The 19,083-nt window shown below is 40.9% G+C and overlaps 1 protein-coding gene across 2 annotated transcripts; it reads right to left on the bottom strand.

The window, feature by feature from the left end:
* Positions 1-12,786: 12,786 nt before the first annotated feature.
* Positions 12,787-15,158, bottom strand: LOC135706658 (uncharacterized). Of its 2 annotated transcripts, none has more exons than XM_065228303.1 (5): positions 14,876-15,158; positions 14,129-14,815; positions 13,801-14,059; positions 13,321-13,745; positions 12,787-13,248 (listed from the first exon to the last, which is right to left on the bottom strand). In XM_065228303.1, exons 1-5 carry the CDS (start codon positions 14,999-15,001, stop codon positions 13,030-13,032), a joined length of 1,716 nt encoding a protein of 571 aa, XP_065084375.1. In that variant the 5' UTR covers positions 15,002-15,158; the 3' UTR covers positions 12,787-13,029. The 2 variants fall into 2 exon arrangements, with proteins under 2 accessions (XP_065084375.1, XP_065084377.1); XM_065228305.1 differs by having other exon boundaries at positions 13,321-13,742.
* Positions 15,159-19,083: the final 3,925 nt, after the last annotated feature.

The following is a 19,083-nucleotide window of genomic DNA, read 5'->3' as shown; positions in this document are numbered from 1 at the left end:
GCTTCCACTATGCCGCACCACAAAAATACGTATGGGTATTGTAATTGTATTTGTTCAGTGCATAGGCTGTGCCTTCCGCTAAGAAGGCTTATCTAGGGACCAACCCCCTAGTCTATGCACCTACTGTCCTTCCCGTTACACTCGTCAGCTCGTGCGATACTCTAGACACACATGGGTGGTCGTATCCGGGTCCTCCCCTGGGTATGCTCGTTTCCGTCCAGGTTCTGGTACATTAACTTATCTAAATGCATGGTAATTATACTTTTAAAACTCACCTTTTGATTATAATGTCGAAAATGCTGAAATTAAATAAAGGTTAGCGATCCATATAAGGTGTGTGCTGCGACGGAGTAGTAATTGAAGGAAGTGAGGTTCTAATGTGAAGTATAGGTAATTCTAAAATAGGTAAATCTGATATAAGAAGCGTACGGTTGATGCGATTTGTGCCAAGTGCTTGCTTACCCTATATTCATTGTTACAGTCCGAAGGTATCGTATCACTTACCATCGAATCGGAGTCAGATGTGTTGAGTTCTAACCCTGGAAATGTTTCTTCTCCTTCTGAATCAGAAAATCCATTAAATTCTTCCTCATATTCCTCATCGTTCTCGGGTACTTCTTCCGATAAGCTTTTCAGTATGTTGTTTAGGAACGCTTTTATTCTCTCCCGATCTTCAGCTATGTAGTGGATGTATTCGGCTGACAATTTGGTGCACAATATGTCCTGTTCCACGCAGAATTTCCAATTGTGACATGGGCGTCCTAGTTTTGAGGGCCCTGGAATCATATACTCCGCTGCTAGCTTTTGCACCTCATCGTCAGCCATTCGTTGCAGGTGGGCCCAATATAATATGCGAGCGATTCGGATCTTTCGCACTATGGTGTTTTTTTTTCCAGCATACTTTCTACATCCATTGATTTCGACTCAAGCTCTTGGGATGGATTCTCTGATTGATTATTTGAGCGTCTTTGTGCGATATCATGTGAGCAGTGGAACAGGTCTGATACTATCGTGGCCTCCATGTCACGAAGGCGATCTCTATTATGTTTTGTCAACGTTGTCACTTTTAGACCATACAGGACGATTGGGGCGATTACCGAGTGATATATGCGGACAGATGTTTTCCTGAACTTTTTAACGAAGTCCAACACGCTGCGATATACTCTGAAAGCTTTTGAAATTCTTTCAGCTACTGCCTCCCTACGATTCAGAGAGCTTGTGAGATATATCCCTAGGTATCTCATCTTCGTTACCACCCGTATGTTGTAACGCCCAAAAGTGCCTTGGTATGGGGCAACTGTTATTGATGGATCACGTATTAGAACTTCGGTTTTGGATACATTGAGTTCCAAACCGAACGCCTCTAAGGCAGGAGTGAGGCTTGTTATAAGTCTTTCGATCTGTGATGGATGCGTTAGCAATCCAATTATATCATCGGCATATACCCGCAAACAGGGAAGTCGAATGCTGCTGGATTGGTCCAACAATAACTCCGGCATTTCGCGTTGTAGTTGGATGAGAGCTTGATCCAAAAGGTATACAAACAACTTTGGCGATAGTGGACATCCTTGCTTGATTCCGCGCACCTTGGGATATTCCTCCGTTCTTTGACCAAACCATTGAAGTGAGGTGCGTTCCGTTAAGCAGCACTTAACGATTCGGTTTATTAGGTACACCGGTACTCTTAGCGCACGAAGTACAGGGGTTGTGAGAAATACAGAGTACTAGCAAAATTTTGTCCAAATTTGGACTGTTGTAACTTCGTTGAATATTGTTCGATTTTCAATCTTCAAGAACCATTCGACTAGAAAACTAATCAAGTTTTATGGTGGGGTGACCATGGTTACCGGATACCGGAGATATTCCGGGTTTCCTGAGGGCATGTCTAAATTGCTAAATTTGTGATGAGTTTTTCTCACAGTGTCCGTAACTCATCTGTGTTTTTTGTTCATACGCCAAAAATAGAACCATTTCCAAAGCAAATAAAATCGGCTCAGAATCAACCGAGATATGGCCATTTCTCTGGAATCGGTCCTGAGGGAGGGTTCTGAGTGCGGTCAGTTCTTACATTCACTCAAAACATGCCATGTGACACATCTTTCTTCATGGTTTTTTACCAATAGGCTTTTCATAGACTTTGAATGAATCATTGACTACAGTGGCCACTTCCGAAACCACCGGAGTGCTCTCGGGGGAACCTGTAGTAGGGGACAAATTCATTTTTACAAAAATCATGCCGTGTGACACCTCTTTCTTCATGGTTTTTCATCAGTAGGATTTCTAAAGACTTTAAATGGTTTATTGACCACATTGGCCACTTCGGGAACCACCGAAGTACCCCCGGGGAACCTGAAGTAGGGTACAATTTCATTTTTACACCAAAACATGCCATGTGACACCTCTTTCTTCATGGTTTTTCATCAGTAGGCTTTCTATAGACTTGGAATGGATCATTAACCACATTGGCCACTTCCGGAACCACCGAAGTACCCCCGGGGGAACCTGTAGTAGAGGACAATTGCATTATTACACCAAAACATGCCGTACAACACCTCTTTCTTCGTGGTTTTTCATCAGTAGGCTTTCTATGGACTTTAAATGGATCATTGACTACATTGGCCACTTCCGGAACCTCCGAAGTACCCCGGGGGAACCTGTAGTAGAGGACAATTGCATTATTACACCAAAACATGCCGTACAACGCCTCTTTCTTCATGGTTTTTCATTCGTAGGCTTTCTATGGACTTTAAATGGATCATTGACTACATTTACCACTTCCGGAACCACTGTAGTACCCCCGGGGGAACCTGTAATACGGGAAAATTGCATTTTTACACCTAAACATGCCGTGCGCCCGCTCTTTCTTCATGGTTTTGCATCAGTAGGCTTTCTATAGACTTTGAATTGATCATTGACCACATTGGCCAATTCCGGAAACACCGGAGTACCCCCGAGGGAACCTGTAGTAGGGGACAATTATATTATTACATCAAAACATGCCGTACGATACCTCTTTCTTCATGGTTTTGCATCAGTAGGCTTTCTATAAAGTTGAATTGGATCATTAATTACATTGGCCGCCCCGGAACTACCGAAATGCCCTCTGGGAAACCTGCAGTAGGTGACAATTGCATGTTTACGCCAAACTGTGGCATACGATAGCTCTTTCTCATTCGGAAGCAAGGATTAGCCTTGGACTCGTCTGGGAATTGAATCGTACGGTTTATCAATTGTTTCAATAGGTATTTAATACCACTCGTCAATCAAAAGTTTTTACAGACGTCGATGGTGGGAACACGCTCGTCACTCAAATGGGAAAGCAACGAAAAACAACGCATTGTACTCTAGGGGTGCATTTTAGTTCATCCTTACATAATATTCAAATTTTTCTTTTGTCTGCGTTCAAGTGACTATACTAACACGCTGCGAGTATGTAGTAAGATCAGATTTAAAAAGAGAAAAAGGCAAAGATGCATATTCATTCTTTGCGATTCGTTATGAAAAATGTAAACAATGAACATTGCGACCAAGATAATCATAGCATAGCCTTGATGTTGACTTGCATCTGTATTAGTATTTCGAAAATCAGCTGATAACCTGTTTTCCAGTTGTTGTGATCCATTCAATGCTATAGAAAGCCTACTGATGCAAAACCATGAAGAAAGAGGTGTCGCATGGCATGTTTTGGTGTAAAAATACCCTACTGCAGGTTCCCCGGGGGTACTTCGGTGGTTCCGGAAGTAGCCAATGTGGTCAATAATCCATTTAAAGTCTTTAGGAATCCTACTGATGAAAAACCATGAAGAAAGGGGTGTCACACGGCAGGATTATTGAAAAAAATTAATTTGTTCCCTACTACAGGTTCCCCCGAGGTCACTCCCCAAGTAACACATAAAACATCTTCTTGAAAAATAATTAGAACGGCTTGTAATATAAATGTATTATAAGTGATGCAGAAAACATCCCACGTTATATATGAGGTGTATAGATGTTTTCTTCATACTTCCTAGATTCAACATTTTCCAAAATAGTTTTATATTAAAATGTTTTTTTAAACGTGCATCTTACTGTCTTAATACCACTATAAAACTTGTCGTATACAAAATCAATCTTAGTTGAATTCATAAAGTTCTTGAAGAGATTCTGAACTTTCCAGATTGACGTAAACATTGACGGCGCCATTGAGCCGGACTGTCTCTTCACGCAGTGATTGACAGTTTCTTATGAGGTATTCGGAGGTTTGTTATAAAGAAAGTTGAAAACACTTGTTTATGACATCTCATAAATTAATACAACTGAAAATGTGCAGGTTGTCTTATAAGGAGTTGAAAATACTTTAAAATAACACTCTGGCAATTAGATGTACGCTTGCTGCTAACAAAACATCTTTATGACTGATCGAAAGTGTGTTGAACGCGAATATAATTTTCATGCTATTGGCAAGAACATGATAGATACTTATAACCAACCTCTCATCAAGCGGAGTTGGTCTAGTTAGGAAGTAATAAGTCTACCACGCCAAGGACCAGTGATCGAATCCCACGCTCAAGTTTTTTTTTATTGTATTTTTTTGCGTTGGTTTTTATGATGTTTCCAAAATATGTTATAAGACCAGTATTTAGTTGTATAAGCTCCGCGTCTTGCGCTGTTTAGGTTATATAAATGTATTAAATGACGTATATTACAGTATTATTGATTCTTAACGTAAGTCATTAAAAAGTATTTTTAACTTCTTTATGACAAGCCGTGTTGTTTGGGTCCGGTGGTTCCGAAAGTGGCCAATGTAGTCAATGATCCATTTAAAGTGTATAAAAAGCCTATTGGTAAAAAACCATGAAGAAAGAGGTGTCCAACGGCATGTTTTTGGTATAAAAATGAATTTGTCCCCTACTACAGGTTCTCCCGGGGGCACTCCGGTGGCTCCGGAAGTAGCCAATGTGGTCAATACTCCATTTAAAGTATATAGAAAGCCTATTGGTAAAAAACCATGAAGAAAGAGGTGTCACATGGCACACACCAAAAAATTCTGAATTTTACTGGCGATGTAAACATCCATGCATGCAAACATTCATACATGTAATCTTTCTTTTCACTTAAACTAGCAGCTTGCAAGAAATGTTGCAAATAAAAGTGAACCGTTGCATACAATATATGGAATATTGCATGACATGTCTCATAAATTTACACGATCTATAATCTAAACTTGTATGATATATGACGCTCCATTTATGTGAATCATAGTAACGGAAATTTACACTACTTTTTTTGCTGTGCATGTTTTGGTGTAAAAATGCAATTTTCCCCTACTGCAGGTGCCTACGGGGGTACTCCAGTGGTTCTGGAAGTGGTCAATGTGGTCAATGATCCATTCAAAGTCTATGGAAAGCCTACTGATGAAAAACTATGAAGAAAGAGGTGTCGCATGGCATATTTGGGTGTAAAAATGAAATTGTACCCTACTTCAGGTTCCCCGGGGGTACTTCGGTGGTTCCCGAAGTGGCCAATGTGGTAAATAATCCATTTTAAGTCTTTAGAAACCCTACTGATGAAAAACCATGAAGAAAGAGGTGTCGCACGGCATGTTTTGGTGTAAAAATGAATTTGTCCCCTACTACAGGTTCCTTCGAGGGCACTCCGGTGGTTCCGGAAGTGGCCAATGTGGTCAATGCTCCAGGTAAAGTCTATAGACAGCCTATTGGTAAAAAACCATGAAGAAAGATGTGTCACATGGCATGTTTTGAGTGAATGAAAGAACTGACCGCACTCAGAACCCTCCCTCAGGACCGATTTCAGGGAAATGGCCATATCTCGGTTGATTCTGAGCCGATTTTAGCTCTTGGTACGTCATTTGCTTTGGAAATGGTTCTATTTTTGGCGTATGAACAAAAAATACAGATTAGTAACGGACACTCTGAGAAAAACTCATCACAAATTTAGCAATTTAGACATGTTCTCAGAAAACCCGGAATATCTCCGGTATCCGGTAACCATGGTCACTTCCATTGCTCCACCATAAAATTTGATTTGTTTTCCAGTCGAATGGTTCTTAAAGATTAAAAATCGAACAATATTCAACGAAGTTACAACAGTCCAAAGTTGGACAAAATTTTGCTAGTACCCTATATTTCTCACAACCCCTGTACTTCTGGCACTCGGTTCAGGTCTATGCGGTCGAAGGCTTGACAGAGATCCAGCGATAGAACATATGTCACTTTAACTTTTCTCCATCGCTCATCTAGTATCTGTCAACGGCGCCGTTGGTGTAGTGGTAAGCGTGATTACCTCTCACCCCAGCAGGCCTGGGTTCAATACCAGTCGGCGCCGCCGGGATGTTCTAATGCATAACATCTCTGATCACGCCTTCCTTCGGGAAGTAAAGCCGTTGGTCCCCGGTTCATGAGTTGATGGGTCGATAGGTAGGGTCCAGGTGTGGGAGCTGCCTTCCTGGCACGTCGGTAGCATTGGTGCTCAGCACGGAAAACAAGATCGACGGAAAAAACAAACCAAAGGAAAAAAAAAATAAAAAAAAAATCTAGTATCTGTCTTACTATGAAAACTTGATCTTCAGCAGAGCGGTTTCGGTGGTATGCAAACTGATAATTAGGAACATCGCCTAAAAAGAGTTCCAGCTGCTCTATCAAAAACCGTGCGTTCATTTTGTACACTGCCTGGTAAAGTGTTATGCGACGATATTCTTCCGGGCCTTTGGGGTTAGGTGTCTTCGGAATCGGTACTTGGAGGGTTTCAATTATACCGCGCGGAATTTTATTTTTGTTCCACATTATTGCGAGCAATCGATGCATGTGATGATGTAAGGACTCCGGGCCATATCTGATCAGTTCCGGTTGCACTCCATCTGTTCCCGCTGCTGTGTTATTTTTCAGTAGCGCGGAAATCCTTTCTACATCACTTAGCGTAGGGCCTGATTCGGATGGGGGAGGAATTTCTTCGGGCATTAACGACACATCATTTGAACTGGCATTTTGTTGTAGCATAGACTCCCATTCCCTTATAGCTATGTACCTGTTTGTTCTTTGATTCTGGCGGCGACGGCGGTGCTGTTTCAGATACCCATATGTTAGTCGCACCCGTTCTAGTGGTGGGCGCGTACTTATATTTTCAAAAAAACATTTCTATTTTGTTATTCAGGTGTTTTTGGTAGGCCTTTTCCTTATCCTTCTTTGCTGTCTTCACGGCGCTTTTTAAGTTCGCATTTTCTGGGTCTTGTAGCGAAAATTTTCGAAGGTGTTCCATACGTTTGCCTGCACGGGATCGATTAGGCGTCTTGGGAGAGCGTTGAGTTTGAAGTGAAGTAGTGGCCGCGTTCCTCATGTTATCTACCAGCCAGGATAGTATGGTAGTTGGGTCTTCTGTGATGTCCTCATTTGCACTCAGCTGACTTGTTAACGTTTGATGATATCGTTTCCTCGATGGTGAATGATTTTTTAGTAAGTTCACGTCATATTAAGGCTTTGATGCTGAACGACTGTCTCCAAGTGCATGCAGGTGACCGGGCCGTGATGGGTTAGTTGATTCTTGGCGATATTTTACACTTAGTACAAGAAGCCTATGGTCCGAAAAACCTGGAGCAAGGTCCAAGCATCTGGATGTTGGTAACTGGAACCTGTCGATTACCGGCATGATTATGTGATCAATTTGCGATCTACTAAATCCACGGCACCATGTGGTGAGCACGCTGTTACACCTGCTGAATGTGTTGTATAGTTTGTATCCATGAAATCGTAGATCTTTTACTGCTTCACCATTAGCATTGCATTCGGGGTGATGAAGTTGCTTGCCAATGATTTTTTCGGTCCACTGGTAACAGATCTGTGAAGCCAATGTGGGCATTAAGATCCCCCATGATAAGCACATTCGACCTTTGTTGCTCGTTCATTCCGTTGAGATACCGGAGTAAATTTGTTATCTCTGGGTCCACTCGCTATCCAACCGATCATAGATTGAGAATATGAATAATTCCGTGCCAAAAACCGGCACTCTTAGCATGCAAATGTTGTCCGTGACGCGTTGAAACTTACGCATACTAATCAGCTCTCGACGCACAAGTATTGACGTGCCGCCTCCCATTCTTGCTGCTGTTTTCGTTTGTTGGTTAACGTTGTACCACGTGAAATTCAATGTTTGGACTGTACATGATGCCATGCGCGTCTCCTGAAGGCAAGCCACTTGTACTTCTTGACCCTTCAAAAGGCGAGGGTCAAGGTATCGAGGTCACAGACCTGCATCCCGATAAATTCCAGGTAGCAGCAATGAAAGTTCGAGGTGGTACTGGTGTGCTCTCACGAATGGATATGGTTTGCTGAGTTACTTCTTGGGCAACTGTGGGAGCTATTTATTGAAAAGCCTGTACTTCTTGTAAAGGAAAATGTGTGCGCATTGGCGTGATACTTGAGTTACCATCTGATACCACGGTACGATGCAGGGTTACTTCCACTCACTTGCTATAAAAAAATGTTTTTCGGAATTATGAAATCATGATATAGTATAATACTAATTGGTACGTGCAAGTTACAAGAAGAGGTCACAAAGTATATGTAAGACACATAAAATCTGTCAAAATTGCTTTCAGTGCGTCACAATCAGCGATTTTACGACTCGTGAGCGCTCACTCTGAGTGAACGCTCATGAATCATAAGATCGCTAATTGTGACGCTCTCAAAGCAAAATTGAGAGGTTTTATGAGTCAAACACATACTTTACTACTTCTTCTTGTTACTTACAAGTACAACATAGCATTATTGCATCTAATGATTGCATAATTCCGAATAATATTTTTTTTATAGCAAGTGAGTGGAAGCAACCATGATCTTGTATGCTCGTGGAGGTTATTTCCGGAGCACCCAAGGAGGCGGCCACTGTATTATTGAAGGTCAGGCGACGACGCTTTCTAGCTACTCAAAGAAAGCTCATGAGTTCAAAGCAGTTTCATCACACTATCGTAATGGTTGTACTCCGCTGTGCCCGAAAAGCGATAAATGATTTCAAGACAGCGCTTTCCGTTCTCATTTATGACTCTGCTACATTCTTATTCTCTGTAAATCCTTATTGCAAAATCAAAAGTTCGTGCAATCGCTACTAAGCTTTCCTCTCCTCCCCAGAATCTTGGTTTCGAAATGGAAGATAGGAAGAGTTCCACCAGCTCGTCGCGTGTTGTTTCCTCGGCCTGTTGTGGTAATGCAACGATCGCGTGTGCATATAATTGTTCCGTCCATTCATTTAACCGTCTTTGGTAGAATTGTCCGACCATTGTGCGCAAAGTTCTGGCATAAAGCTGCCCAGTCGATGTTTTTGCATTACATTTCCATATCTGATGCGCTAGCGATGAGAACAGACAATTTCCATCTCCTGGTATTCGCAACACTTCCACGATTCCCTCATCAACATGAACTAGCTCGGTTTCCATGTTTACTGTTATTTGAAATATTATTTAGATGGATCTTTTCTTATAAACTGTATAAGGTCCTTAATAGCATCAGCAAATTATGTTCCTGCATCAAACTATGAGCACCACGGCATCCAAATAAACTCATCCAACTGCGCTTTACTTTTTGTGTTTGGCACTTTCACCTAACCTCAACTTATTTCCCGACTTTGCAACTGTTGCGTGTGTACCATGTGACTTTTTGACTTTGCTAGCGATTGTGTGACTTCTTTATTTTGTGGTATTATCCTAAGAGAAGAGGAGACAATACGGGGGCTAAAACGAACCACTTTTCTGTCAATCTTGAACCAGCTCGTGATTGGCCGATTTGAAGTGATAGAGATAGGTATAAATCGGGATAGAGATAAAAGAGTAAAAGTAAGAATCCAGTTGTCTCCTCTTCCTCTTAGGTATTATCATGTAAGCCTCTGTCGGGCTGTATGTGCCCATAGTCCTCTCCAGGCGTATTCATATTGGTGCGATTTGCTTGTGTTAGTGATATGAAATTTTGTTAGCTATGAGAATTGTCAATCGAAAATAAAATAAACCATAAACCTAAAACAAACCTTCGGCATCCATACACGGTAATAATAAATACCCATCTATGGGTAAAACCCAACACAACCCCAACAAAAGCTGCTCCACTCATTAATGAGTGAATTCTTTTAACAATTAATCATTAGCTGCTAACAGTTACTAATAAATGGGTACGATGAATCACTCATCAATGAGTATTGCCACTCCCACTGAAAAATGGGCAAAACCTTAATCATAAATTGATATTCGATTCCTACCGTGTATTTAAAGTAAAGTTAGGATCTTATCAAGCAAGCACACACCTTTTACGATTCTTATCCTACTTACGGTTTCCTGCACATACGACTTTTGCTAGATACAAGCTTCGTCCAGTATACATTGGCTGTCTCCAACCGGCATGATCCTTTCTGTCTGCTTCCTCTTGCCGGTGCAAGTTTAATTCTTCTTTTCTTCTTCGAATTTTCTAGCTACTTTTCTCCTATTGAACTTCGGGTCGTGTTCCCATTTGTCCTCAGGCAGTTAATATTAGTACATGATAGGAAGAAAGAAAGAAAGAAATAGAACAAGTTAAGTGTGAGCCACATGCATTGGTTACTTATTTGGGTCTTGGTGTTGTCTTCCCTATTCCTCACCCTCTATTCGCTCTCATATCGCAACGTTTAACTCACCCCCTTCCCTCACACTATTATGGTCGGAAAAGAGAACCCATATTTAGTAATCTATCGCGAACTGCGATGCAGAAGATATTAATAGCAAACTAATCTGGAACTGGTCTAAAACATAACCCAGTGAGTATTGACACATCACACAGTTGTGAATGAGCACGGACGCGAGATTTACTAGAGTATTAAATGCAAAACGCAAATTCAAAATAAAACTTGCCAAGACATCGTCAATCCCCTTATTCTTGGGCAGGATCTGACGATGTGAATCTGATTTTGATCAGTGAACGGGCCCCATATGGTACGTTTTCTCACTATGAACCTGTCATTTCCAGCCTATCTGAACTATTTAATAAATGGAAACCATAACATGGGTTACGCTTCCCCTAAGCGGGCCCTCCGCATCCTATCTCTGTCTTATCTCAAATGCCAATGGTTTGAATGTATCAATATATACATTGGAAATGACGTTCAATCAAATAAACCCATACCCCACTCACTAGTGGTTTTAGAATCGTCCAGTGGGCAGTGCGCAGTACGCTCTACACTCCAAGTTCCCTTTTTTTTCAAATTTACACGCTAACTTGTTTTCGCAATTTCGCAATTTCTTGTGATATAGTGGGCGGAATATTATTATATGAGACAATTCAATGCAGACGTCTTTCCAAATTTGGCAGATCGACAGGTAAGCGGTGAGTTACCACGATAGTTGGTATTCAACAACTCGACAACGTCCCATCGTCAACGCCTGCTATGAAAATTTCCCATTGCAGACGCCAACGAAATGACGTCATCGAGCTATCGATCAACTACCCTGGCTATCGCCTGGTACCTTATAGCACGATGCTAGGAGGCGAACCGGAAGAATCGATGAGCTACCTCCCCTACAAAAATACGTATGGGTATTTCACAATAAAAGCACGCCACAGTGGAAATCCCGAGTCATAGTTCAAACACTTATCCCAAACCGAAATGAAGCATATATAAGATTACTTACAATACCATGTACAAAAATGGTGTTTAACATTGTTCCCTGAGTAATGCTTTAATGAAAATGATATTGTTGTTTCATGCAGCTAGAGATCCAGGGCCAAACTGCGGGATGCTCACTATGCCCCTCCTTCCCCTATCTGTGTAAAAATAAATAAAATGAGTGATTTGCGGAAAACCCCGTCAGTATCGCACCCAACGTCAGTGCTTATACAAAAAAGGAGTAACAGGTGTGATAATATCACTTCAGGCTAGAAATTTGGTTCTCTCATGCAATGGTTCATCAGAGAGGGGAAGCTCAATAATCATCATTGTATACTCATGACGCTACTCTGCCACGGCATGAGCCAACGATCCCGGACCTAAACCAACCGTCTCCAACGCTCCACTATGAAGCATAAGATTAGGCCCGCCCACCAACGTCCTGGATAAAAACTAGCCAATGGGGAGGGCTTGGCCATCTTTCAGAAATAATTGATGATTTATACTACGTAAATTGTTGGCATTAGATTCGCAAAAAAAAAAACTGGAGAGAGCTTGGATAATTCTGGAGGTGGCTCCCTTGGCACCCCAATTTGCTACGCCAATGTTACTCACTGCTGGATTTTCAAATCGGGCATGTTCGTTGTGCACCGCTGGATCCTCGCAATGCGTAGACGGACTTCGTCGATTAGAATGTTACGATACGACGCGATGTCGGTGCTGCATTTATTCCGGACATTTTCGGCAGATGCAGATGTGGTCGATTTTTGGTATGTCCATCACGAGAAACCCACGTGACGTTGTGCACTGATCAAGGGGGTGAGGGTAAGCCTCCAATCACCATCATGTGGTTATTGCAACAACATTCTGCAAACAGCTCGTCGTTTAATTTCTCCTACACCATGTTATCGGAAGCGATCTTTGCATTGAAGTTGTCAGTGAAGATCTTGATGTCACCCTTTGGAAACTTCAGTTGAGTGGATTTTTCCTTGTTCTGGTAGCTCGGAAGCATCGAGTGGTTCATAAGATTGGATTATAATAAGGTTTCGATTCTAATTCCGATTATGACAGGACACAGGACACACATCGAGTAAGGAGATATCCTCAATCTTCATGAACGCCTATTTTCCTTCATCTTGCATGCACATTTGTAAAAAACATAATTCGGCAGGTTTTATTTTGTTTTTATTGAGGCACCTTGACTTTTTCATTCGGAACTTGACAAGCATTAAAAAAGTTAAGAATTACGTTTGATGAGCGTAATTTAAAAACATTAAGCGACAACAAGTCCGGAAGAATAAGATGTTGTAGATTATTTTCTACTGTCTATTGAGGTAATAATTGTTCTTGTAAAAGCATTACAAAGCGATAGAGTAGTACCAACCTTTGGTCGTATACGAAGGAATCTTGTACCATCTATGCGGGATGATCTGGAACGTCACCGATGTGAACTTCGGTTGATTTCTTCAATCGTGGATCACGGATACTGACTTTGGAACAATCAACATGACGCACTTCCGTTGGGCCGACATTGAACATAATCTGTAGGCGTGGATCCAAACTGTACGTGGGCGCCGCAACGAATGTACGACGAATGCGTTCAAAGTTAGGTTTTGGAACATCGACTGGAATCAACTGTCATATCCAAGAAACAATGTTTAGTTACTCACGCATACAGAAGCACAGATCATAAAGCGGGTCACTCACCTTGTACTGTGTGATTAGAAACTTTCCATTCGATGCATCTATCTCTGTTGCTGGTGTGTAGTGGTTAATGATCGATTTGAAAGGCATCCGAAAACAAGTTTGGCTGTCACTCTCGCTTCCGAATGATTGGTTCACTGAGTCTGTGACGTACGAATCGTGCCTCGGTCCGTGGCCCGTAGAGACATCATTTTCTTCGCTGCCCCAGCTGGTGTCCTGCTTTTTCTCCTCCGACAGCAGCGAATCGATTTTCTTCAACTGATCAACAGTTCTTTGAATGGAGTCCAATGATTTTTTATCGTTTTCCATTTCCTTGACTGATGGGTACAGCATAAGTTGATGGCACTCACTTCCAGCGTCACTTCGGAATGCTTTGAGAGCGCATCCGCTGCCTTGGCTGCTTTCAGAATTTACATCAACAAATTCTGCTGTAATGAAGTCTTTTAAATAAATTGAAATCAAAGTTTTCATTTCACAACTTACCCTTGGATATTCCGGAGTATGCATCGTTTTGATCTCCAGGAAAATCATCGCAGTTGATTGTGTATAGTTTGGGTTTTAAGTCACGATCAGACAAAGTGGCTTCAAAGTCCTGCGCGGATGAACGCTCAATTGTTGAGGTAGAAGTATTTAGATCTTCATTGAGGATGCTCAGTAATTCTTGATCGGTGAGGACAGGTGTATCGACCGGAGCAGTAAGCGACACATCAAGTACCTCAGAGCCAAAAATGTCAGAAGTGTTCTAAAATTAAAATTTTAGTATTAATTACAAACTTACAATCAAACACATTTTACTATCCGGAGAACATACAATGTCATTTTGACTATCCTCGTCAATTTCGGCAGTGTAAATGGATTTCTTGCGTTGTATCTCCTTGAAGTTTCCAATCTTAATCAACGTATCGAAATCGAATCCAAGATCCAGCAGAGAGCTGGCACCCAACTGGAACAGTTGGTCCATTGTTTCAACTCCGATGCTTGCCAACGATGCAATTTGCTCTGGTGTCAAAATCTCCAATAGTTCTCCTAGTTGGGCGAAAGCGTCGCCCGTCACTTGCGTCTTGCTGACCGTTTTAATGACCTCGCTCAACAAGGTCGACGAAACAGGATTTATCTTCATCTCACGATCTTCAAGAAGTCCTTCTTGCTCCATCTGAATCAATTCATTGTGGCGATCATCGAAATTCTGCTTCAGCAAAACGTGGGGAAAGCATGGGAATCTCTGGAGGAGATTCGCTGGTGCGGACATCACATGATGCCACAGAGCCTGCGTCATGGTCGGATCCAAGGCAGATCCATGTAACAACTTACAGTTCTTACCGTCTTTGCACTCGTATCCAAAATAATAGAATTTACAAGGAAATTCTGAATGCATGAAGGAGCAACTCTCAGCCCTCATGCATCGATCCAAATAGTAATAGCGACATAGCTTCTTTTGTGGTTCCATTTCAGGTCCATCGATTTCATCATGATCATAATAAGAGCGTTTGGGCGCACTCTGAAAAGCAATAAAAAAAACAATTTAATGAATAACTAGCACAGCTATACTGATACTTACATTTTGCCACGATTCAGTAGTTGCCGGGTCGCAATTTGCCGTGTCCATCCTAATATCATGCAGCAAATCTGATTCAACCTCTTTGGCAGGCGCGGAATCGTTCGGCACAACCTGATTGTAATCCATTTTGGTTTACAGGTTTCCTACTCTTGCACTCGCGATAATGTCGTTCGGGATGTTAGTCACACTAGTTTTGATTGATATTTATCTCCTTAACACTATTATTGAAGAATTTTGAAAATAGTTGTTTATCACACCACGCGGAACGAAACACCAACCAGGTAGACAGCAATGAGCTGGATTACCGAGGTGAAGCAATCACTCACACAACCACTGTACGATACACGCAAGTACACGCAAGTAGTGACGTCACTACTTGCGTTTACGTTGATTTTTTGGTTTACTAATACAACCCTATTTCACGATCAGTGCTACCTCTCTCTGTACCTCATTGGGTAGACAGGACCAAGTTTTACATGTTTTTGTGGGTAAGCTCCAATGTGTACAGAGAGAGAGGTAAAGCTGATCGTGAAATATTGTTGTATTAGTAAACCAAAAAATCAACGTAAACGCAAGTAGTGACGTCACTAATAGAGACTGCTAGAGTACACTGAGGCAAATTGACTTAAGAATTTCATAAGGTTCTACTTATGAACAACACATATGAATTTCATAAGCGTGCCTTATGAATTATTTTCGGGTAACAGGAGGTAGCTCTTATACGCATTTAATCATTTCATCTTACCAAGCGTTAAAAGACGAGTGGTCAACACGCGGGCCCCATAATCTCAACGTCCATGGTTCGGTTCCAGCATAAACGAAGTGACAGACGGAGCGGCTCGCACCTGCTATTGCAATTTTTCAGTGTACCACATGGCAACACCACTACTACTGAATTGTACCACATGGCAACACTACACGCTTATTCTGGTCAACTCAAAATTGAGTCGAATATACTCTTCTCAGCGTCAGGTAGGGCTACTCAAAATTGAGTAGCCTTATGTTGACTCACTTTTGAGTAAACGACGTTCTCACGTATACTGAGTCAAATCCACCCGCCGATATTTTCAGTTGCGGGGAGGGTTTTTGTTTTGATTTTTATTCAAGGAAATGGAAATTGCCTGCTCCGGATTCATTCTGCCGGAGCAGAAAATGGTTCAACACCGTTTCCCTAAACAATTCGTACTTTCAGCCGGTTTTAAGTAACATTTTCTATGAGGTTAACTCCGAAATGACTGGCATTTTTTCCAAGTCCAGGATTTTGCTTACTGAGTGGCTTTTACTCAGTTTGACATTTCTCGTTTACTCAATTTTTGACAACTCGATACATCGGACGAAAGTGAGTACGATAGACTCACCTGGTGAGTAAGCAGAAGTTAGCGTGTACTAATGGATTGTACCACGTGGCAACACTAAATGTACACGGAGATGAAAAACGACCCAAAACTAAGTACTTTTCCCTCAATTCCGGGGTTCAGTCCAATAACCCAAATTTGAGTAAATCGCATATAGTAGTTTCCATTTATCACCAGCAAAAAAATTACCTACTCTTAAGTATATTCTACCCAAAATTAAGTTTAATTCACGCAAATTTAAGAATATGCAATTTACTTACAAGTAACTTATTGGGCTGAACTATATCGTTGGGTCGAATCTCTCGTTCCTTTTTTGACAACAATAACGAGTGCAAGTGAGAGGCTGAAGTCAATATTAAGTAAAAAGAACTCAAATTTTGGGTAGTATTTTTTCTCCGTGTACTACAGAATGTTTTGGTTCTATCTCTTTCACTCTACTCTAAACTGAAATGCATAAAAAAAAATGACAAAATGATACACTCTTTGCACACTGTCAAAGATCATATTGCACACAAAATCAACTATGTTCAAATCAAAACAAAAATACTAGCCCATCTGGTGGCTGATGGCACAAGCTTCTAAGAAAATCCTATTACAGTGAAACCACATTATTTAAATTGATTTCTTCGCCAGCTAGTCGTCTGTCACTTCGTTTGTGGTTCCAGTCTGCTACGACACATTATTTTTTGTCAGCATTATTTTTCATAAGGCATATCAATGAAATTCATACTGTTTTCTTATGGCTAAAATCGAAGATATTTCATTAACAAGATATCCCACAAATCAATTCGTCGAACAAGGCAATAGGCCTTTTTAATAGAAACTAAACGATCGATTCAACCTCTGGTGGTGAATAGGAGAACGTCAAAAAGAGTGTTGTGAGCATAAATTTTTGCCTTGAGACATAGGAAGCGGAACACTTTTTTACTTTTCCTGATAAATTGATTCATCTGAGATGCTGCAAAACTTAATCTACAGTTGAAAAATTTAGTTCTGTAACTTTTTTGAAAAGATCCTGCTGCTGCTCAGGAATATTTTTGTTGAAAAAAATGGAAAATTAGAAAAGTGCCTTAGTGGTTATGATCTTCCGGATTTCTTGTGTGTGAATAGTTAAGGTGCAAATCAGTTCAGATTTGTGGAAAATCGTACAATAAGACAATTACCGATGGAAATTGGCAAGATTTTGAATGAAAAATGCTGTTATTTGCGTTGGGGAAAATACTTATTCTGATGTAAACAAACGGTTTGGTTGACGTTTCTTCTCGAACTCGCGTGGCGCACTCTACATTGGTGGTGCATTAAAAAGGCGTACCACCCTTATGTGATCGCAGTGCCATCTCGTGAGTACACGTTGAAACTATTGGGAGTCCCCCGCCAACTTCATCACCAGGGCTCAATAAATGACAGGTGTCAGTATGAAATATGCCACCATGGACGTTGATGATCAGCCGATGGAATAGGATGATCGATGGTCATCATCATTATATTGCGATAGCAAGATTCTCACTTCGTTATGATTGCATCCATTTGCAATCATTACCACGTTATACGCATCAGAAAAGCTTGAGAAAACAATAATAAATGCAGATACGTTCCTTCGAAAAAGTAATCGAGAATTCAGTGCCAACATTTCAAAGGGGCGTAATTGCATTTGTAAACAATGGCTTTAGCAGTCGATTTCTCGCGAATAAATGCTCAGTCATGAAAAATAATGACACCAACAGGTAAAGGAATGTTTCCTCCTGGGTACTGCGAACACAGCCGTTTTTGTTTTGCAAGTCAGCAGGAAACAACTTGAAAATTTTGCGATATCACAAATTGTTTTGCTAATGCACTGCTCACAATTTGCATATACATGCTGTCGAAAGTTCACCCTTTGCTCCATAAATAACGTGTACATGGTGTTGGGAGTGCACCTACCCACATGACTCTTATAAAGTTTGTTTGCATTCTTCCTTCAGCAGTTCGTGCAGGTTCGTTCGTTCGTTACATTGTTTACATCCGAGTATTCGAGCAAGTTTTTTGTTGAAGAATATTTGTAAAAAAATGCCGAAATGGCAATATTTTCAACATTGACCACAATACTTTCTCTGCCGACGGGGATTGTATGAGAAAAGTATCTCTTTTAGCAGCTCTAGATCGTTGGATTCTTTTTGACAGCACCAGTTGGATTCTTTTTGACAACCATTTCGTGTTTCTCCGCACCACTCAGGTTTCCTCTATCAGTAAGCGTTGTTAGTTGCGAGAAATCGACAGCTAAAGCCATTGTTTACAAAAACAATTACGCCCATTTGAAATGTTGGCACTGAATTGATGATTTATGAAGCTGTTGGTCAATAATAAAAGTTGCATAGAAGTAGGTATACATGGAAAAAAACGCAACGTATCGAAATCATTGCTAAACAAACGAAATAAAATATGCCGTCTTCCTTGGCCAACGCTGCACGGTTGTGGCTTTTTAATTGGCAAATCAAAGTTGGCACTCGTGGAGAATAGATGAACTATGAAAGTGATGATGGTTTCAAAATTTTCCACGGAGAGGTATACGAGTGCAATCTTAAAATGCTTTTATTTTAAAAATGGAGCATTGAATTTAAATCTGGTTGTTGCTACAGTTGTAGAAAAGCTGAAATCTATGCATGCACCTAAAAATCTGAAAAGAAATTAATTTTTCTATTTTATATATCTACTGAGTAGTCCTTAAGTTTTCTTCTAACGTAGTATTAACGTATTAACCAGATTTAAACAAAATGCTCAATTTGCAAAATAAAGGCATTTTAAGATTGAACTCGTATTGGCAAATCAAAGTTGGTACTCGTGGAGAATAGAAGAATTATGAAAGTGATGATGGTT

The sequence above is a fragment of the Ochlerotatus camptorhynchus genome, unplaced genomic scaffold, assembly GCF_037179485.1.
Source record: "Ochlerotatus camptorhynchus isolate MF236.1 unplaced genomic scaffold, CSIRO-AGI_Acam_v1.1 ptg000284l, whole genome shotgun sequence".
In the NCBI taxonomy this organism is placed as follows: domain Eukaryota; kingdom Metazoa; phylum Arthropoda; class Insecta; order Diptera; family Culicidae; genus Ochlerotatus; species Ochlerotatus camptorhynchus.
The sequence above is the reverse complement of the archived record's forward strand: the minus strand, read 5'-3'. Positions and strand labels throughout refer to the sequence as shown.

Excerpts from the sequence above, each read along its gene's own strand:
- LOC135706658 (XM_065228303.1), bottom strand. The coding sequence starts at position 15,001 with ATGGATTACAATCAGGTTGTGCCGAACGATTCCGCGCCTGCCAAAGAG. Across the intron at positions 14,816-14,875 it reads CTACTGAATCGTGGCAAAAT|AGTGCGCCCAAACGCTCTTA; the intron begins GTAAGTATCAGT and ends ATTGCTTTTCAG. Across the intron at positions 13,249-13,320 it reads TTCTAATCACACAGTACAAG|TTGATTCCAGTCGATGTTCC; the intron begins GTGAGTGACCCG and ends TGGATATGACAG.